Below are 15,748 nucleotides of genomic sequence, written 5' to 3'. Positions count from 1 at the left end.
GAGAAAATAAGGAAGAATATGAGAATGAATAAAAAAATCTATGAATGAGATTAGGTTTATTATCATAGAAACAGAGGATTTTGAAAGAACTAGAGGAAAATACTTGGCACAACTCTGCTGATAACATGGATAATTCGCTAGGAAGATAAAAAGTATTGAAAACAACTTAAGAAAAGATGAAAAAACCCCAAATGGACTCATAACCAAAGCTGTTGTATCAGTAAGGGCCCATTTGAGAAAACAGAAACTGCCCTAAGTATTTTAATAGAGAGGTTTTAATATTGGGATTTAATTACATAGGTGGTGGAGGGTTGAAAGGACAAAAAGGCAAAACTGAGGCAAAGCAGAGAAAAGAGCTGTAAGACACAGTTACCACTCATAGGGTGTTACATATGAGCTACCACTCATATGTGTTACAGTATTGCTTCTGTTTTATGCTTCTTTTTTTTTGGCCCCAAGGCATATAGGATCTTAGATCCCTGACAAGGAATCAAACTTGCACCCCCCTCTCCATTGGAAGGCAAAGTCTTAACCACTGGACCGCCCTGGAAGTTCCTAGAGACACATACTTTTGAGTCAAACACATATGGATGATATTTGACACCATGAATGGACGGCACTGCCCAGGGCTAAAGAACAAAGGGGAAAGAGGATCTAAGAGGGAATCTTTATGAACTCCAACATTTAAAGACTGGGAAGAGAAGGATAAACTAGCAATGGAGGCTAAGCAAGAGAGAAAGGAGAAAATCTTGGAAGGTGAGGAAAAAGCACATCCCAACTAGGATGTGGTTGGTCGGCAGTCTCAAGTATTGACAACATCAAGTAGCAGGAGAACTGAAAACTTGATCTGCACTATGGACAGTGACTAGTAGCATCAGAGAAAACAATATCTGTAGAGTGACGGCACTAGAAGCCAGAGTGGAGTGGGTTGAGGGGTGAATACAGGGTGACAGAGATGCTTAGACAACTCTGGGGAAGGCAGCTTGTGCAGGGGACAAAAGAGATAGTGTGGCTGGTGAGGGGGTCAGGGATGTTTACTGTTGGTGGTGGATTTTTTTATCATCAAAACCTTTTGGATCCACTGCACTCTTACAAAAATGAAAACCTGGGACAGCACTTAACTATGATTCAACACTTATATGTGACCATCTATACAGAGTCCCTGCTTGATGTATAATAGGTATCTTGAAATTAACATGTTTAAAATTGGATTCTTGATCTTCTCACTCAAACATGCTCTGTCAGCAGTCTTTCCCATTTCAGTGTTAGCTCTTTTTGGTTGCCTAGATCAAAAACTTGTCTTCCTTGATTATCTTCTTTTTTTCTGACACCTAAATGCAATCCATCAGCAGATTTTACTGGCTCAACTTTTTAAATGTACCTAGAACACAACCACTTATCACCACTGCCATCTATGTCTAAGCCACTTTCATCTCTCTCCTGGATGATTTCAGTGGTCTTCTGACTGCTCAACTAGCTTCCACTCTTGCTCCTCTGGAGATTATTCTCAACCCGGAGAATAACAGAGGGTTCTTTTTATATGTAAATCAAATCATGTCATGCTTTTGCTCCAAACACTCCAATGACACTTCTTCCTCCAGTAAAAGTGAGTCTTTAAAATAGCTTACAAATCCCTCTGTGATCTGACCCCATCGCCTTTTGAATTTCATCACCTAGTACTCTCCCCTTTACTCTATCTGCTACTGCCACACCAGCCTCTTTGTCATTCCTTGACTATTTCAAGTACATCTCTGCCTCAAGACCTTTGCACTGGCTGTTTCCCCTGTCTGACCTGCTTTCCCCCCAGCTACTCACATGACTAACTTCCTCTCCTTCTTTCATTTATGATTTCTCTCTAAATTCCTGCTTCTTCAAATGTTTCCTTTCTTGGCTAAATAAGTTTGAGAGATTTAAATCATGAGTGTTGTACATATTCACATTATGTACGATTAGGAATTTGTGAATTGTTTTAAGAATGTGTACTGAGAGAGCATAGTGAGAGAGCTGAAAAGAGAGAGAGGGGAGAGAAGGAAGGAGGGAGGAGAAAAGAAAAAAGGCTTCATGTAATCCCAAAATTTGCAAGAGAAAGAGGTCCAAGACTTCCCCAAATGCTTCACATTACAAAAGATAGATGAGCTACAAGAAAATACAGGTATTTACTATCATTCACATATACAGCCTCATGATATAGACTAATACAATATACTGTAATATGTATATCATAGCCAGGTGACATATTTACTATCTACCATATGCTTGATATTCTATAAGGTGCATACTTCACCTTTAATGTTTTCATTAACTCGTGGTGAGGAAACTGAGACTTAGGGAGGGTATGTGTCTTCTCTGAGCCCACAAGCTAGGAAGTGGCAGAGAAGTGATTTACACTGGGGGTTGTGGGGTGGGAGATAGGGACGGGTCTGACTCCAGAAGCTTTGCTCTTTTCATTACACTATGTGATCTGACACCCCCACCCTCTCAAGTAAATACAATGTCTGTTAGAAAAACTTGTTTCTACCTAATTTTGGTATTATATCACAAATTTACATGGACATTTCTATGGCCTTAATAAGAATGCAGTCATAATTTTGGAATTAATCCCTTTGCAATGTGTGGTGGGTTTAATTTTTTGTTTGGTTAATTTATTACACCATCTTATATAGTATCTTGTGGGTGAACTTGACCTGCATGCACATCTCGTTTTGTTGAATGGGTTACAGGATTCCAAAATAGTGCAAGACTTGGGAGTATATCATACTCCTATTAAGCATTCCTCCCATTTTAATTTCTGTCCCTTTGGTGGGGAGAGAGAGAAGAGGAGGGAGGAGGAAGAGCAGGAGGGGGAGGACGAAGGGAAGCAAGGTGAGCGGAAAGGGGAGAGGAGGGGAAGGGAGGGGAGACAAGACTCTGGAAGGCAGGTCAAGGGTTTTGTTCTAGAAGAAGGGCAAATTAATATCTTATGCTTGAATCAATAAAAAGTAGAATTTGAGTAAATATAACATTAGGTAGTAATAACCCAAGCACTCTATTTTCTAGCCTTGGAGGAATTACACAAATGGCACAAAGAAATGTGAAGTACTTGAATCAACTGGTTGAATATACAGAAGGTCTAGTCCCTAGAATAGGTAAAGAATGACATTTATAGAAGCAGCTGAACTGGCCATTCTTAGGGACATCAGTTTGCTTCAATCTGAATCTAACAAAACTGAATGTGGAGTCAAATTAAATGAAAAAAAAAAAACAAAACAGAAGGGAATGAACAAACCCTAAACTCACACTAGAATTTCTTAATTTAATATTTCATAGATTCTGAAGAATCTTCAATTTGGAATATTCTGGATTCTGAATCCAAAGCACAATGATTGCAATGATTTAGTTAATCTGCTAGTGAAGGAGACTAAATGAGAGATATAAGTTTTCACACATAGCAACTCTGTTCAATTTTTTCTCTTAGAGACATTTTGTTAAGTAAATGAAGGTTGTTCTTTCTAAAACCCAAAATCTAATTACTATGTGAATTACCTCAGCATTTCCACTTATAGTTTAAATCAGGATTGGGATGATATTTGACCCCCTCCAACAGAAACCAAATAAGTCATTTCTAAAGACACCATGTAGCCCAAAATAAACATTTTTGGTAAATGTTGCTGACTGAACTCTACGCCACAAACAAACACTTTCTACTTCCAGCCAAGGAAATCATCCACTTGGTACAAAATGAAATTACACAAGACAGTCTGTGTCTTAAAGATGGAAAACGTTTCCCTGTCTAATATTCTTCCAGGAACAAAATGACAATTATAACAATGATAATTATGACGAAGTCGCTTATTAATGGTGTGTACACAAGAATTAATTTCCAAATTTCTACTAATTGTGAAACCATTTAGGAAAAAAAGGAAATTGATTATCTGTCCCAGTTGAATTTTGGATTACCCAGGACCAATGTTGATCTAGAGCCCAATCTCTGCAGGCCAAAGTGGCCAGGATAATCTTTACACAGTAGCATGGTAAACAGTATACACTTTACCCTTTAACAATGTGTGTTTGAACTGCCAGGGTCCACTTATATGTGGATTGTTTTCAATAGTAAATACTATAGCACTACACAATGTGCTGTTGGTTGAATCTGAAGGTACAAAACCTCAGATACTAAGGGTCCACTATGGGACTCAAGCATCCGAGGATTTTGGTATATGCAGGGGCTCTTGGAAGCAGACCCCACAGATACCGAGTGATGACTGTATGTGCTATAGATAAATAATATATTATTCTGGCCAGGTTCAGGATGTAGATGGGTGGGTAGGAGACTCTTAGAACTCCACTAACACGAACTTTTCTATTTTTAGGGTTAAAAAAGTACAGACTTCACAAACAGAATAGTAGATATCAGGTTTCCAGATATTTTGAATCATCTTAACAGATGAACAATAGAATAGTGTAACAGAGGCAGATACCTATTCAGAAATGTGCTGTACAAATGCAGTTTTAGAAACAGTATTTAGGGGGTTTATAGAAAAATACTGTTTTAACGGAATTGCCTCAGAGAATGTCATCTCTCTAAGACCAAGGCTTGGAAGCTCCCAACACTGGATTTCTTAAATTGCAAGTTGACAGGAGCAGACAGCAAGAATAGTAGTTTTTCCCCAAAGTTCAGAGGGCTTACTGCTTTTTTATTTCCACTTAATATTTGGGTTCACAAATGTTTTTTACCAAAACAATACTGAGAACATTTGATGCCAAACCAGATCACTATATCAGACTGTTGTCTCTCTCACACACACACTCTCACTCTTAGAGATTTTTATATTAATAGAATTTCAAAAAATATATTCAAGTATAACATATATGAAGGAAAACGTTCAAATGTGTCAGTTTAATAAATTTCTGCAGATTGAACACACCTCTATTACTAGCAGCTAGCACTCAGATGAAGCAATAGAACATTATTGCGCACGCTACTTGAAATGAAATGTGAAAGTTAATTTTACTTGAATTTTGAGTAGTGAGATGACACAGCAATACTGAACTTTAGAAGAGGTTCTTGCTGCAGAATATATTGGTTCCTAAACGATTCCTGTAGGCGTCCCAGGTGGCTCAATGGTAAAGAGTCTATCTGCCAAATGCAAGAGATGCGGGTTTGATGCCTGGGTGGGGAGGGTCCCCTGGAGAAGGAAATGGCAACCCACTCCAGTATTTTTGCATGGGAAAAATCCCATGGACAGAGGAACCTGGTGGGGCTACAGTCCATGGGGTCACAAAAGAGTCAGACACAACTTAGAGATTAAGCAACAGCAAAAAGATTCCTGTAAGTCAAGGAAAAAAACATCTTGAAAATTACTAAGACGTTGGTGTCTTCATTTTTTAAATGGCACAATTTGGTTTTCGATTCACTGATAGACCTGCTATGATGAAAGCTGATTAGCTCTGCCACTCTTTATTACCTCATCTACCAATTTTGTTGCTAGCATTATTTTTACACTGTCAGTGTTTAAAATATTTATTCTTTTCTGAAATCATAGTACCCTCACCGGTTAATCTTATTTCTAGATTTCAGTGGATTCAAGTTCACCATGAATCTCTTCATCAGAGTTTTCCATTCCTGAGTTATTTATTTTGATTCCTTTTTTTGTTGGCAGAATTTTATCACTGAGTATTCTTTTTCAAGAAAAGCTCTGAGTTCACATTTGAGAATGTCTGAGTATTGTTTTCACTTGAGTAATATTATATTCTTGAGTTACATTTCTTACTTATAGTTCCACTGTCTCCTGTCATTGAATGTTTCTCTAAAGCTGGTTTGATTCTATCCTCTCCTGTAACTACCATCTTTTTGACGATTTCTATTCCTGCTTGGATACTTGAAGACTTTTTTCTTCTTCCTTGAAGTTGAAAAATATATCTAGCTTGTTTTTCAATGTCAGCTTTTCTGAATAATTTTACCTGGTATACAGTATGCTTATTAAATCTGCAGAGGAACACGTTTAGAAAGTTTTCTATATCATGTCCGTATTTTTTTTCTAGTTTCGATTGTTGAAATCTCTACCTCAGTGATGTCAATTAGGTTTATATCATGTTGTTTTTGTTTCTATATCCAACATTTCCTCTCTGTTTTCTTTATTAATTCTCTGTGATTATCTAAACCCTCTCTCTATGCCAGTAATTTAACTTTTTGTCATGACTACTTTGTTTATAGCTTATTTATTAACTTTCTACTAGTTTGTTTGCCTTTGAGGGGAGGTGTTTAAATTTTGTTCCTTTGCTCTGCCATTTCCTTTTTAAAATCTTCCTAATGGTTTACTATTTTTTGTATTCTTACTAAGGTCTTCTAGAGCTGGAAGGATCTATGTGTTGTACTTACTTCCAGACTTATATCTTCTGCATACTATCTTTTTTTGTTTATTTGTTTTAGTTTGCCATACCATTGTTTTCTTCCGGCTCATAATTATGAGACTAGCCTAAATACTCTCTTGGATCTAATATGATGTAGATGGATTCCCCTCATCTCCAGTGAGGGGAATGGACAATTTCCTTTATTGTTAGGGTTAAAAGAGGAAATTATGGCATAGAACTATTGAAGTTTTGTATCAGATAGTATTGCATTAATGACATTGTAGCTTCAATTAAATGGGTTGTATATATAAGCCTATATAAAAATGTTATATAAAAATAGTAAAGTATGACATATATATACACACATATATATATATGACTCAGGTTAGGACTTGAACATACAAAATATTGATAATTATATCTTCTCTCTCAATGTTACTTTAGTACTATAAATTGTAAACTTTGAATTTAAGAATTCAAACTAAGCAAAGCAAACAGAAGAGAGGAAAGGAAGACCACTTCCATCGTCCCTTCTATGCTGATGGTGTAAGAAAGTCTTAGAATTCTAAGAGATCTAGGAATAATCAGATGGAGAAAAGCCTATATGGTAGGTAAGCAAACCTATAAATTGATAAAAAATATAATGAATTATAAAAAATTATAGAATTCACAAATCAATCAATTTTCTTATTTACCACATTCAAATTAAGTGCTTAATTTTCCATGTGGTTTAAAATTCCCAAAGATGCAGAAATACTAAGAGCAATAAAAGGTAGTCTTTAGTAGTCTCAGTTTTTCCTTTGCTCTACTCCTCCTGGATTCAAGTCTAAAAAGGCTTCTTAAAAATAAGATTGGGACAAAGTGCTAACCACAATATATTCAGACATGCCAGAACCTGAAAGCTCAAGGTTGGAGGCCTGCAGACTCACTACTGGCATGTTCCCAGGTTTTAGCATATTCTTATCTTTTCCCAACTAAATCTTAATGAGGGTGTTTCCTATGATGACAATTACACTGAGATTAATACCGCCCACTTACAAATTTAACTCAGAATATTATGATGCCATTTCTGCATTTTTGTATCATGTGACAGTGGTTCCTCCATGGCAGATGACAAAAATACCCAACTTCCCAATTCCATAAAAGAAAAACTGGCCATTAACTTGGAACTCTAGCAAGGCACTTAGCAGGGCCTCTCATAATATTCTGTGGTCAAGAAGAAAACTAAAGACTAGATGATTGTACAATTAACATGATTCATAGCTGGCTGAAACAACATATGCCAAAACGTGCTAATTAATTAATTATTTAAAGATGCTAATTAATGGGTTGATATCAAGCTGAAGAAGCTTTCCAAGTGTTCCAAAGTACTTTGCCCTTTGCCCAGCCAGTGTTCCCTGTAAATTATCAATAACTTGGATCAATATATAGTTATCAAACATATGTGTAAGATCCAAACACATTAGAACATTCTCTAACACCACATACAAAAATAAACTCAAAACGGATTAAAGACCTAATGTAAGACCAGATATTACAAAACTCCTAGAGGAAAACATAGGCAGAACACTCTTTGAAAAAGATCGCAGCAAGATCTTTTTGGATCTGTATCCTAGAGTAATGGAAATAAAAACAATGGGACCTAATTAAACTTAAAAGCTTTTGCACAGCAAAGGAAATCATAAAATGAAAAGACAACCTATAGAATGACAGATAACATTTGTAAATGATGAAACCGACAGGGGATTAATTTCCAAAATACATAAATGGCTCATATAGCTCAACATCAAAAAATGGGTAGAGGATCTAAATAGACATTTCTCCAAAGGAGACATATAGATGGCTAATAGGCATACGAAAAGATGCTCAATATCACTAATTATTAGAGAAATCAAAACTACAGTGAAGTATCACCTCACACTGATCAGAATGGCCATCATCAAAAAGTCTACAAATAATAAATTCTGGAGATTGTGGGAAGAAAGGAACCCTCTTACACTGTTAGTGGGAATGTAAACTGGTACAGCCACTATTAAGTACAGTATGGAGGTTTCTCAAAAAAACTAAAAATAGAGCTACCATATTATCTAGCAATACCCTTCCTGGGCATATATCTGGAGAAAACCATAATTTGAAAAGATACATGCACCCCAATATTCATTGCAGCACTACTTAAATAGCCAAGACATGGAAAAAACCTAAACATCTGTCAACAGATGGATAAAGAAGATGCAGTATATATATGTAAAAGCCATAAAAAAGAATGAAATAATGCCATTTGCAGCAACATGGATGGACCCAGAGATTATTATACTAAGTAAAGTTAGCCAGAGAAAGACAAATATCTTATGATATCACTTATATGCGGAATCTAAAAAACAAATGATACAAATGAACTTATTAACAAAACAGAAATAGACCCACAGACATAGAAAACAAAAGGGAAAGGAAGGAGGAGGGTTAAATTAGGAATTTGGGATTAACAGATACACACTACTGTATATAAAACAGATAATCAATGAGGACATACTGTAGAGAGCAGGGAACTATACTCAGTATTTTGTAATAACCTAGAAGGGAAAAGAATCTGAAAAAGAACTGAATCACTTTCCTGTACACCTGAAACTAACACATTTTAAATCAACTATACTCTGATAAAAAAAAAAAGGGATACACAGAATTTTGTAAAACAGCTACATGTGGTTGTAGCAGCTAAAAGAAGTCCATTTAAATGGTAGGTGGCACTGTAAACAAATAGATGTTTGTTGGGTAGTGGAAGAAACATTGGTTCTGGCACCAGTAAACTAGGTCAAATCCCAGTTCTGCTACTTTGGCCACACAAATTCTGTGATCCTTACTTCTTCTCAGAGTTGTTGTGATGTTTAAATGTGTTAACATGTCTAAGTTCCAAGCACTTGTGGGCAATAAATATGATATAGAAAAGCTACCCTTTAAAGTTAAATGGGTGGCCATGCCACTCCATTTAGTCCTAAAAAAGATAGTGCTTGAATTAATTCCAGGTGCCACACTTACAAGCAAAGTGAAGCTACTTCCAAAGACAGTGGCCAGGATGGACGAGCAACTCCAGAGACCATGAAGAACTGCTGCAGGAACTTGGAACAGCTGGCTTGAAGAATAGTGAATTGGAGACCCTGCTGCTGCTGCTGCTAAGTTGCTTCAGTCATGTCCGGCTCTGTGCGACCCCACAGACGGCAGCCCACCAGGCTCCCCCGTCCCTGGGATTCTCCAGGCAAGAATACTGGAGTGAGTTGCCATTTCCCTCTCCAGTGCATGAAAGTGAAAAGTGAAGGGGAAGTCGCTCAGTCGTGTCCGACTCCTAGCAACCCCATGGACCGTAGCCTACCAGGCTCCTCCATCCATGGGATCCTCCAGGCAAGAGTACTGGAATTGGAGACCTTATCTACCTTCAAATACCTGACAGTCCTCCATGGCTTCCTGGAAGGCTGCTCCAAGACAGGAGAGCTAACCTAGAAGATGGAAATTACAAGAATGTGGGCCAGGGTGACCACTTGGTGGGGATGTTGTGAGCAATTTCAGCACAAGTGAATGGTTGGACTACATGGCCTTAAACAAGACAGTCTGATTATCATCTTTCTAGGACACTTAGCATAAAGTGGTTCCTTCTACATTCTGCCTCATAGTAACCTAGAGTCTCCACTTTCTTGAGTTGAGTTGGTTTCTAGCTTTACAAGGATACCACCTTCACATCAGCTCTAGGCCAAATCTCTTTTTTCTCCAATCTGTCTTCTTTGACCAGTTTACTGCATTTGTTTATAAATTTCTGGTTACTTGAAATGCCATCTTTCCCCAAACTATCCAAAGGACACAGAAGGGGGCATTTGTGAACACCTATTGGGAGACAGACCAGCAAAATGTGACTTTCTGGTTGCTGAACAAGGTAAACGTGGGAATTAAGAATCTGAATTGAGTTCCAGAGTTGGAGCTGTGGATCAAGAAGTCGGGTGGGCGCCAAGATTCCAGACGAAGCTTTTAGAGAATTTAGCATATTTGGGAAGAAGCAGAGACCAGAGGCCTTAAGCCTGCTAGCCTGCAAAAAGTACTTAAAAGTTGTTTGCTCACTAGATGACTTCTGTTTTTCAGAGGCAAAATAAGTCCTGGGCAGGTTGTTCAGGATCTCCAGCCTGTTCCAGATTGCAATTGGTAAAGTGCCTGAGGCAACAGAGAGGCTGTTCGCCTCCAGCCTGGCCAGGCCCACCCGCTCTCCTCCCAGGTGACCACAAGGAACCATTTTAATGTTTTTTTTCAGCCTCTGTGCAGGGGAATATTGGCGGCGCTCCGGTTGCCAGGGACGCCGCCGCCAGTTCGGCGCTGCTGGGGTGAAAGAGGATGCTGGAGGGAGGGGGCCGTGTCTCCTGACTGGCTAGGGCACGAAGGATTATTTGCATAATACTCCCTGACAGCACCTGATTGGCTGAAGCCGGAGGGGCGGTGGTGGGGTGATTCCAAGGGCCGGGAGCTCTGGATCCCGACCTTTCCGTTCCGGAGTTACCCGGGTGGGTGTGAGTTCTTGTTCTGGCCGTGGGGGAACCGAGAAGGCCCGGTTTGGGAAGTTTTGCAGGCAGGTGCAAGAGCCATCTTTCTCTTACAGTGTTTAAGAAATGTGAAAGAAAAGGAGTCAAGAAACTAGGGGGATGGAGTGTGACCTCAACCCCAGAAGAAGGAAGGAAACGGCTCAGAGTGGGGAGTGGAGACCGAAAAGAAGGCATTAGGGGCTTTCTCTCAAGCTGGGAGGGGTTTTGCTGGGATTCCTTTGCTAGATCACTTGAATTTCTGTTTTTTTGCGAGTTATTATCACACTTTGCTGAAACGGGGAAGAAAAGAGACAGGATCTCAGCATTTAGTAACTCAAATCTGAATACTAAATTTTCATCCAGAGGCATATGTACTTAAAATATCAAGCTGGTCTGTCATAGGGGACAAAATGCGTTTTAATTTATAGATAATCAGTTATTGAAAACTGGATGTCTGTCTTTTTTTTTTTTTTGAGATTTCTTGTTGCAATGTTTTTTGTCTGTCATTGTGCATAAGGGCTTAAATTCAAGCTGGAGTATTTTGTACTCGCAAGTTGCCTAAGCATTGGGGGCGGTGGGGAAGGGTCTGTGAATCATCATGAACCATTTTCACGTGTTTAAGGTTTCTGACTCTTCATGTGAAAACCTTTAGACTATGAAAAGATCCTATATTAAGTACAATTTCACCTTTATACTTTACAGTTTACATAATAATTTTTATATCTATTATCTTATTCACCATTAACCAAAATTTGGCAGAGCCCATGGGAGAAGCTCCATTTTATTGAGGAGGAAATTGGGGCTGGAAGAGTTTTTAAGTTTCCACATGTGTAAACAGAGGATGAGATTATTTTAATACTTGAAATTTATATAATGCTTTTTTGGTCTACATTTTTCTTCCCACTGATTCTCCCAAAGACCCTGATAGGTTGAGCCAGTAACATGATTCCAGTTTTACAGATAAAAAAACAAGGGCTATGGTCTGGCAGAACTAATAAGCCCTGGGAGGGGGGCTCCGGGGCTGGGCTCTGTCTTCTCTGTCCCACCCTTGTAGCACCAAGTCAGATTTTCATTCAAAAGACAATTAGGAAGATGGTTTGCCGTGGGAAAAAATTAAATATAGATTATTAAAGTGAAAGAGAGGGGAAAAATAAACTTATTATGTGCTTCTCCCCTTTGGCACTTTTGTCCTGTGAAAAAACAGTACTAAAAGCACCCCTAAAAGGTTTTAGAGAAAAGACATTAAAAATTAGGAACTTGAGTCTTCTTGGATTATCTGTAGGACTGTTGGAGAACACTGTTGGATGAAGGACATGGCGTGGGAATTGAGATGGGAAAAACAAAACTGAAAACGAGCTGTGGTTTAGAGTCTCAAACTGAAATTTAAGGTGCAAGAGTGAAAAGTTAAATGCAGCAATTTGGTACATAGTTTTAGGCCCTATTGAATGACCTTGTGTTCTAAGAACTATTTTTGGAAAGGAACATTTCAAACTCCCTTCCTAAAAAAAAATACTGGATACCTCCCCCACTTTTCTGTTAAATGATGAAAGACACCCGGCACGGACCCTACCTACTGTCACTCTCTCCTGGCCCTTTGGCAGCCAGAAGGCCATGGATCATCTGAGTAGCGGGATTTGGGCAAAAGTCAGGAATTTGGCTACTTCCCATCGCCACATCTGATCTCCTGGAAGACTATGCAGATACAACGATGGGTCGCTTTTCATCCCTTGGCAACGGATGTTACTGGAAATATTGGGAAAGACCCAGCCAGAAGGGAGGCAAAAGCCTCTGAGGCTCCTCTCCCCGCCTCCGCAGTAGGCCAAGGCCAGGGCCGTGGCGGGAGCACCAAGCGTCCACGTGCAGCCAGCATGTCCCGTCACCCTTCTTTCACCCTTCTTACGTAAGAGTCTCCGGACGGAGTTGCTGCTACTGCGGGTCCCTTTTCCCCGACGGCTATTAATAAACCGGGTTGGTAGTTTCCGGGCCACTGCCAGCATAGATGCGGGGTTGAGGGGCCTCGCTTTACGACCAGGGCACCAGCAATTCGGTCTTCTCACCCCCGGAGTAGGAGCAAGGCCCACCCATCCCCCGCATTCCTGCCAGCCCACTGGCCGGAGGGGACGCCGGCGCCTCCTTTACCCACACAGAGCCTGACCCTCCCCCCCGAACTGGCTCGCTCTGCACTCGGCGCTGGCGGGTGCGGCTGGCTGCTCCATCTCTCCTCTGCCCTGCCCTGCCACGGCGCCCTTCCTCCTCCCGGGTATCAGGCGAGAGGCGGGGCTGGCCCAGCACGCCCCGCCCCCGCTGTAGAAAGGGCCCAGAGAGTGTTACTCCCGGTCATCCTCAGCTTGGGCCTTTTATCTCGGCGCTGCCGGGGAGGCGGGAGGAGGAGACACAGGGGGTGGCCCTGAGCGTCGGCGACACCTTTCCAGGGCTCTATAAATTGAGCACCTGGGATGGGTAGGGGGCCCACGCCACCACCACCGCCCACAGACACAGTTCGGCCACTGACCGCCGCAGCAGCCACAGGCAGCAGCCGCCGGGACCGGGAACACTGAGCTACCCAGCAGCAGGGGATCTCGAGGCGCCAGAGGAAGTGCGTGCCCCCTCCCCATTTCTGCCCGGTCTTCCGGGGTGCTTGGACTCCGGCTTTGCGGAGGGAGACGGGAGTGGGGAGCCCACTTTCTTTCTTTCGGAGGCACTGGGCGCGCTAGGAGGTGGGTCCGCCTGATTGCTGGGAGCCACCTGGGCGCTGTCCCAGAGAAGCAGTAACCGGGGGGGTGGGGGGGAGTAGAGGTGCGCGCAGGCGTGGGTACCGGGTACCTAGCTGGGTGAATAATCTTCTCTTTCGTCCCCGTCTTCCTAGCAGGCAAGGGCTCGACCCAGGGACCACGAGCTGATATCGCGAGCTTCCGGACGTCAAAGCCAGAAGTCGCGCATCCCGCAGGGCCGGGCTGCGATCCAGACGAGAGTTGGAGAGGGCGGAGGAGGAGCCGGGAATCCCGCCGCACCGGCTGTAGCCAGGCTCCTGGTGCGGGCCTCACAGAGCGCGTGAAGGCGGGCAGCCCCTCGCCCTAGCCGGCCATCCCGTGCCCCTGCGTCCCTGTGCTTCGGCGCCCACGCGGCCACCATGATGCAAATTTGCGACACCTACAACCAGAAGCACTCGCTCTTTAACGCCATGAATCGCTTCATCGGCGCCGTGAACAACATGGACCAGACGGTGATGGTGCCCAGTCTGCTGCGCGACGTGCCACTGGCCGAGCCCGAGCTGGACAGCGACGTCGGCGTGGAGGTAGGCGGCAGTGGCGGCTGCATGGAGGAGCGCACGCCCCCGGCCCCTAGCCCGGGCAGCGCCAATGGCAGCTTTTTCGCGCCCTCCCGGGACATGTACAGCCACTACGTGCTGCTCAAGTCCATCCGCAACGACATCGAGTGGGGGGTCCTGCACCAGCCGCCGGCGGCGGGGAGCGAGGAGGGTAACGCCTGGAAGTCCAAGGACATCCTGGTGGACCTGAGCAACCTGGAGGGCGCGGACGCCGGCGAGGAGGACCTGGAACAGCAGTTCCACTACCACCTGCGAGGGCTGCACACTGTGCTTTCCAAACTCACGCGCAAAGCCAACATCCTCACTAATAGATACAAGCAGGAGATTGGCTTCAGCAATTGGGGGCACTGAGGCGGGTCGCCCGTGGCTGTCCCGCACCCTTCCTGGCCCCATCTCTCACCCTCTCTCTTTCCTTAAAGCTGTTTTCTTTCTGGCTGTAGGGCGCGATGGGTGGACTGCAAAGTTGGGGGGCTGCGTACATGCTGGGGGCGCAGCAGGGCAGCATGGAGGAAGGGGCTTCTTTGGCGAGAGCAGAGAGGAAAGTGGTGATCAAGGAGGTGGGATAGTGCTCAAGGACTTCCCTCTCTCCCCCCGGAGGGGTCGGGGCGGAGGTGGGGGAATGAGGGGGCTGTGTTCTACTTTGGTGGGAATGGGCCTGAGTTGACGCCCTGCATTCAGTCTGTGCCTTTCCTGGAGTTTCTTTTCTTTCCGGAGGAGAAGGGCCGAGAATAGGCCATTCCGGGGCACGGCGGATTGTGTGGGTTGCCACACTTGGGAGCGCTGCCCGGAGCTGGGCGCTGGGGAAGGCGGGGCGAGTGCACAGCCTCCTACCGCCCTGTCGTTGGGCTGGTGGAGGCCGCAGTGTTGCTAAGGTTGCATCAGTTTTCCTGTTTGCACTATTTCTTTTTGTAACAGTGGCCCCGTCCTAAGTATTTCGAATCTCCTCCTTGCTCTGAAACTTCGGCGATTCCATTGTGATAAGCGCACAAACAGCACTGTGTGGGTAACCGGTACTAGTTTATTAATGATTTTCTGTTACACTGTGTAGTTATCCTGTGGCACCTCTATCCCATCCCTTTCACACCACCCCCACCCCAGTATGTGTAAGCTGGCACAGTGCCAGCTTGTACGAAGCTTGCCACTTGGTGAAAATAATAACATTATTATGAGAAAGTGGACTTACCCGAGATGGAACCAACTGACATTCTATCCATGTTGTACATAGAATGATGAAGGGTTCCACTGTTGTTATATGTCTTAAATTTATTTAAAACTTTTATAATCCAGATGTAGACTATATTCTAAAAAATAAAAAAAGCAAATGTGTTAACGAAACTTGACAAAAGTTTGTTGCTTTCTAATCTGCCAATGAATGGCTTAATCATTAAATAAAAATAGACTTTTTTTTAGCAAAAGCTAATTTATTTTTCTCTGCTATTTCAAAGTGGTAGATAAATCACCTTTGTAAGTATTCAGCTTTGTTTGGGAAGAAGCTACCAACAAGATTTACTTCCAAGCGTTTTCTTTCTAATTCAAT

At 42.5% G+C, this 15,748-nt stretch overlaps 1 protein-coding gene and 1 long non-coding RNA gene across 6 annotated transcripts in view; one reads left to right on the top strand and one right to left on the bottom strand.

Moving 5' to 3' along the window:
* LOC145536228 (uncharacterized) overlaps positions 1-13,817 on the bottom strand; it is a 108,541-nt gene extending 94,724 nt beyond the window's left edge. Inside the window, exon 1 of one of the 2 annotated variants that reach the window (XR_014075707.1) lies at positions 13,707-13,817. This is a non-coding gene — a long non-coding RNA (uncharacterized LOC145536228). The remainder of the gene's footprint in view (positions 1-13,706) is intronic. The other variant, XR_014075708.1, reaches the window with a different exon arrangement.
* On the top strand, positions 13,223-15,546 carry MID1IP1 (MID1 interacting protein 1). Of its 4 annotated transcripts, none has more exons than XM_081565123.1 (2): positions 13,223-13,479; positions 13,753-15,546. In XM_081565123.1, the coding sequence occupies exon 2, from the start codon at positions 14,014-14,016 to the stop codon at positions 14,560-14,562; it is 549 nt and encodes a 182-aa protein (XP_081421249.1). In that variant the 5' UTR covers positions 13,223-13,479; positions 13,753-14,013; the 3' UTR covers positions 14,563-15,546. The 4 variants fall into 4 exon arrangements, with proteins under 4 accessions (XP_081421249.1, XP_081421248.1, XP_081421250.1 ...); XM_081565122.1 differs by having other exon boundaries at positions 13,750-15,546; XM_081565124.1 differs by having other exon boundaries at positions 13,223-13,600.
* Positions 15,547-15,748: the final 202 nt, after the last annotated feature.

Source organism: Giraffa tippelskirchi, chromosome X, assembly GCF_054371585.1.
Source record: "Giraffa tippelskirchi isolate mGirTip1 chromosome X, T2T-mGirTip1v1.2.pri, whole genome shotgun sequence".
NCBI lineage: Eukaryota > Metazoa > Chordata > Mammalia > Artiodactyla > Giraffidae > Giraffa > Giraffa tippelskirchi.
This window is presented reverse-complemented; position numbering and strand designations above follow the sequence as displayed.

Excerpts from the sequence above, each read along its gene's own strand:
- MID1IP1 (XM_081565123.1), top strand. The coding sequence starts at position 14,014 with ATGATGCAAATTTGCGACACCTACAACCAGAAGCACTCGCTCTTTAAC.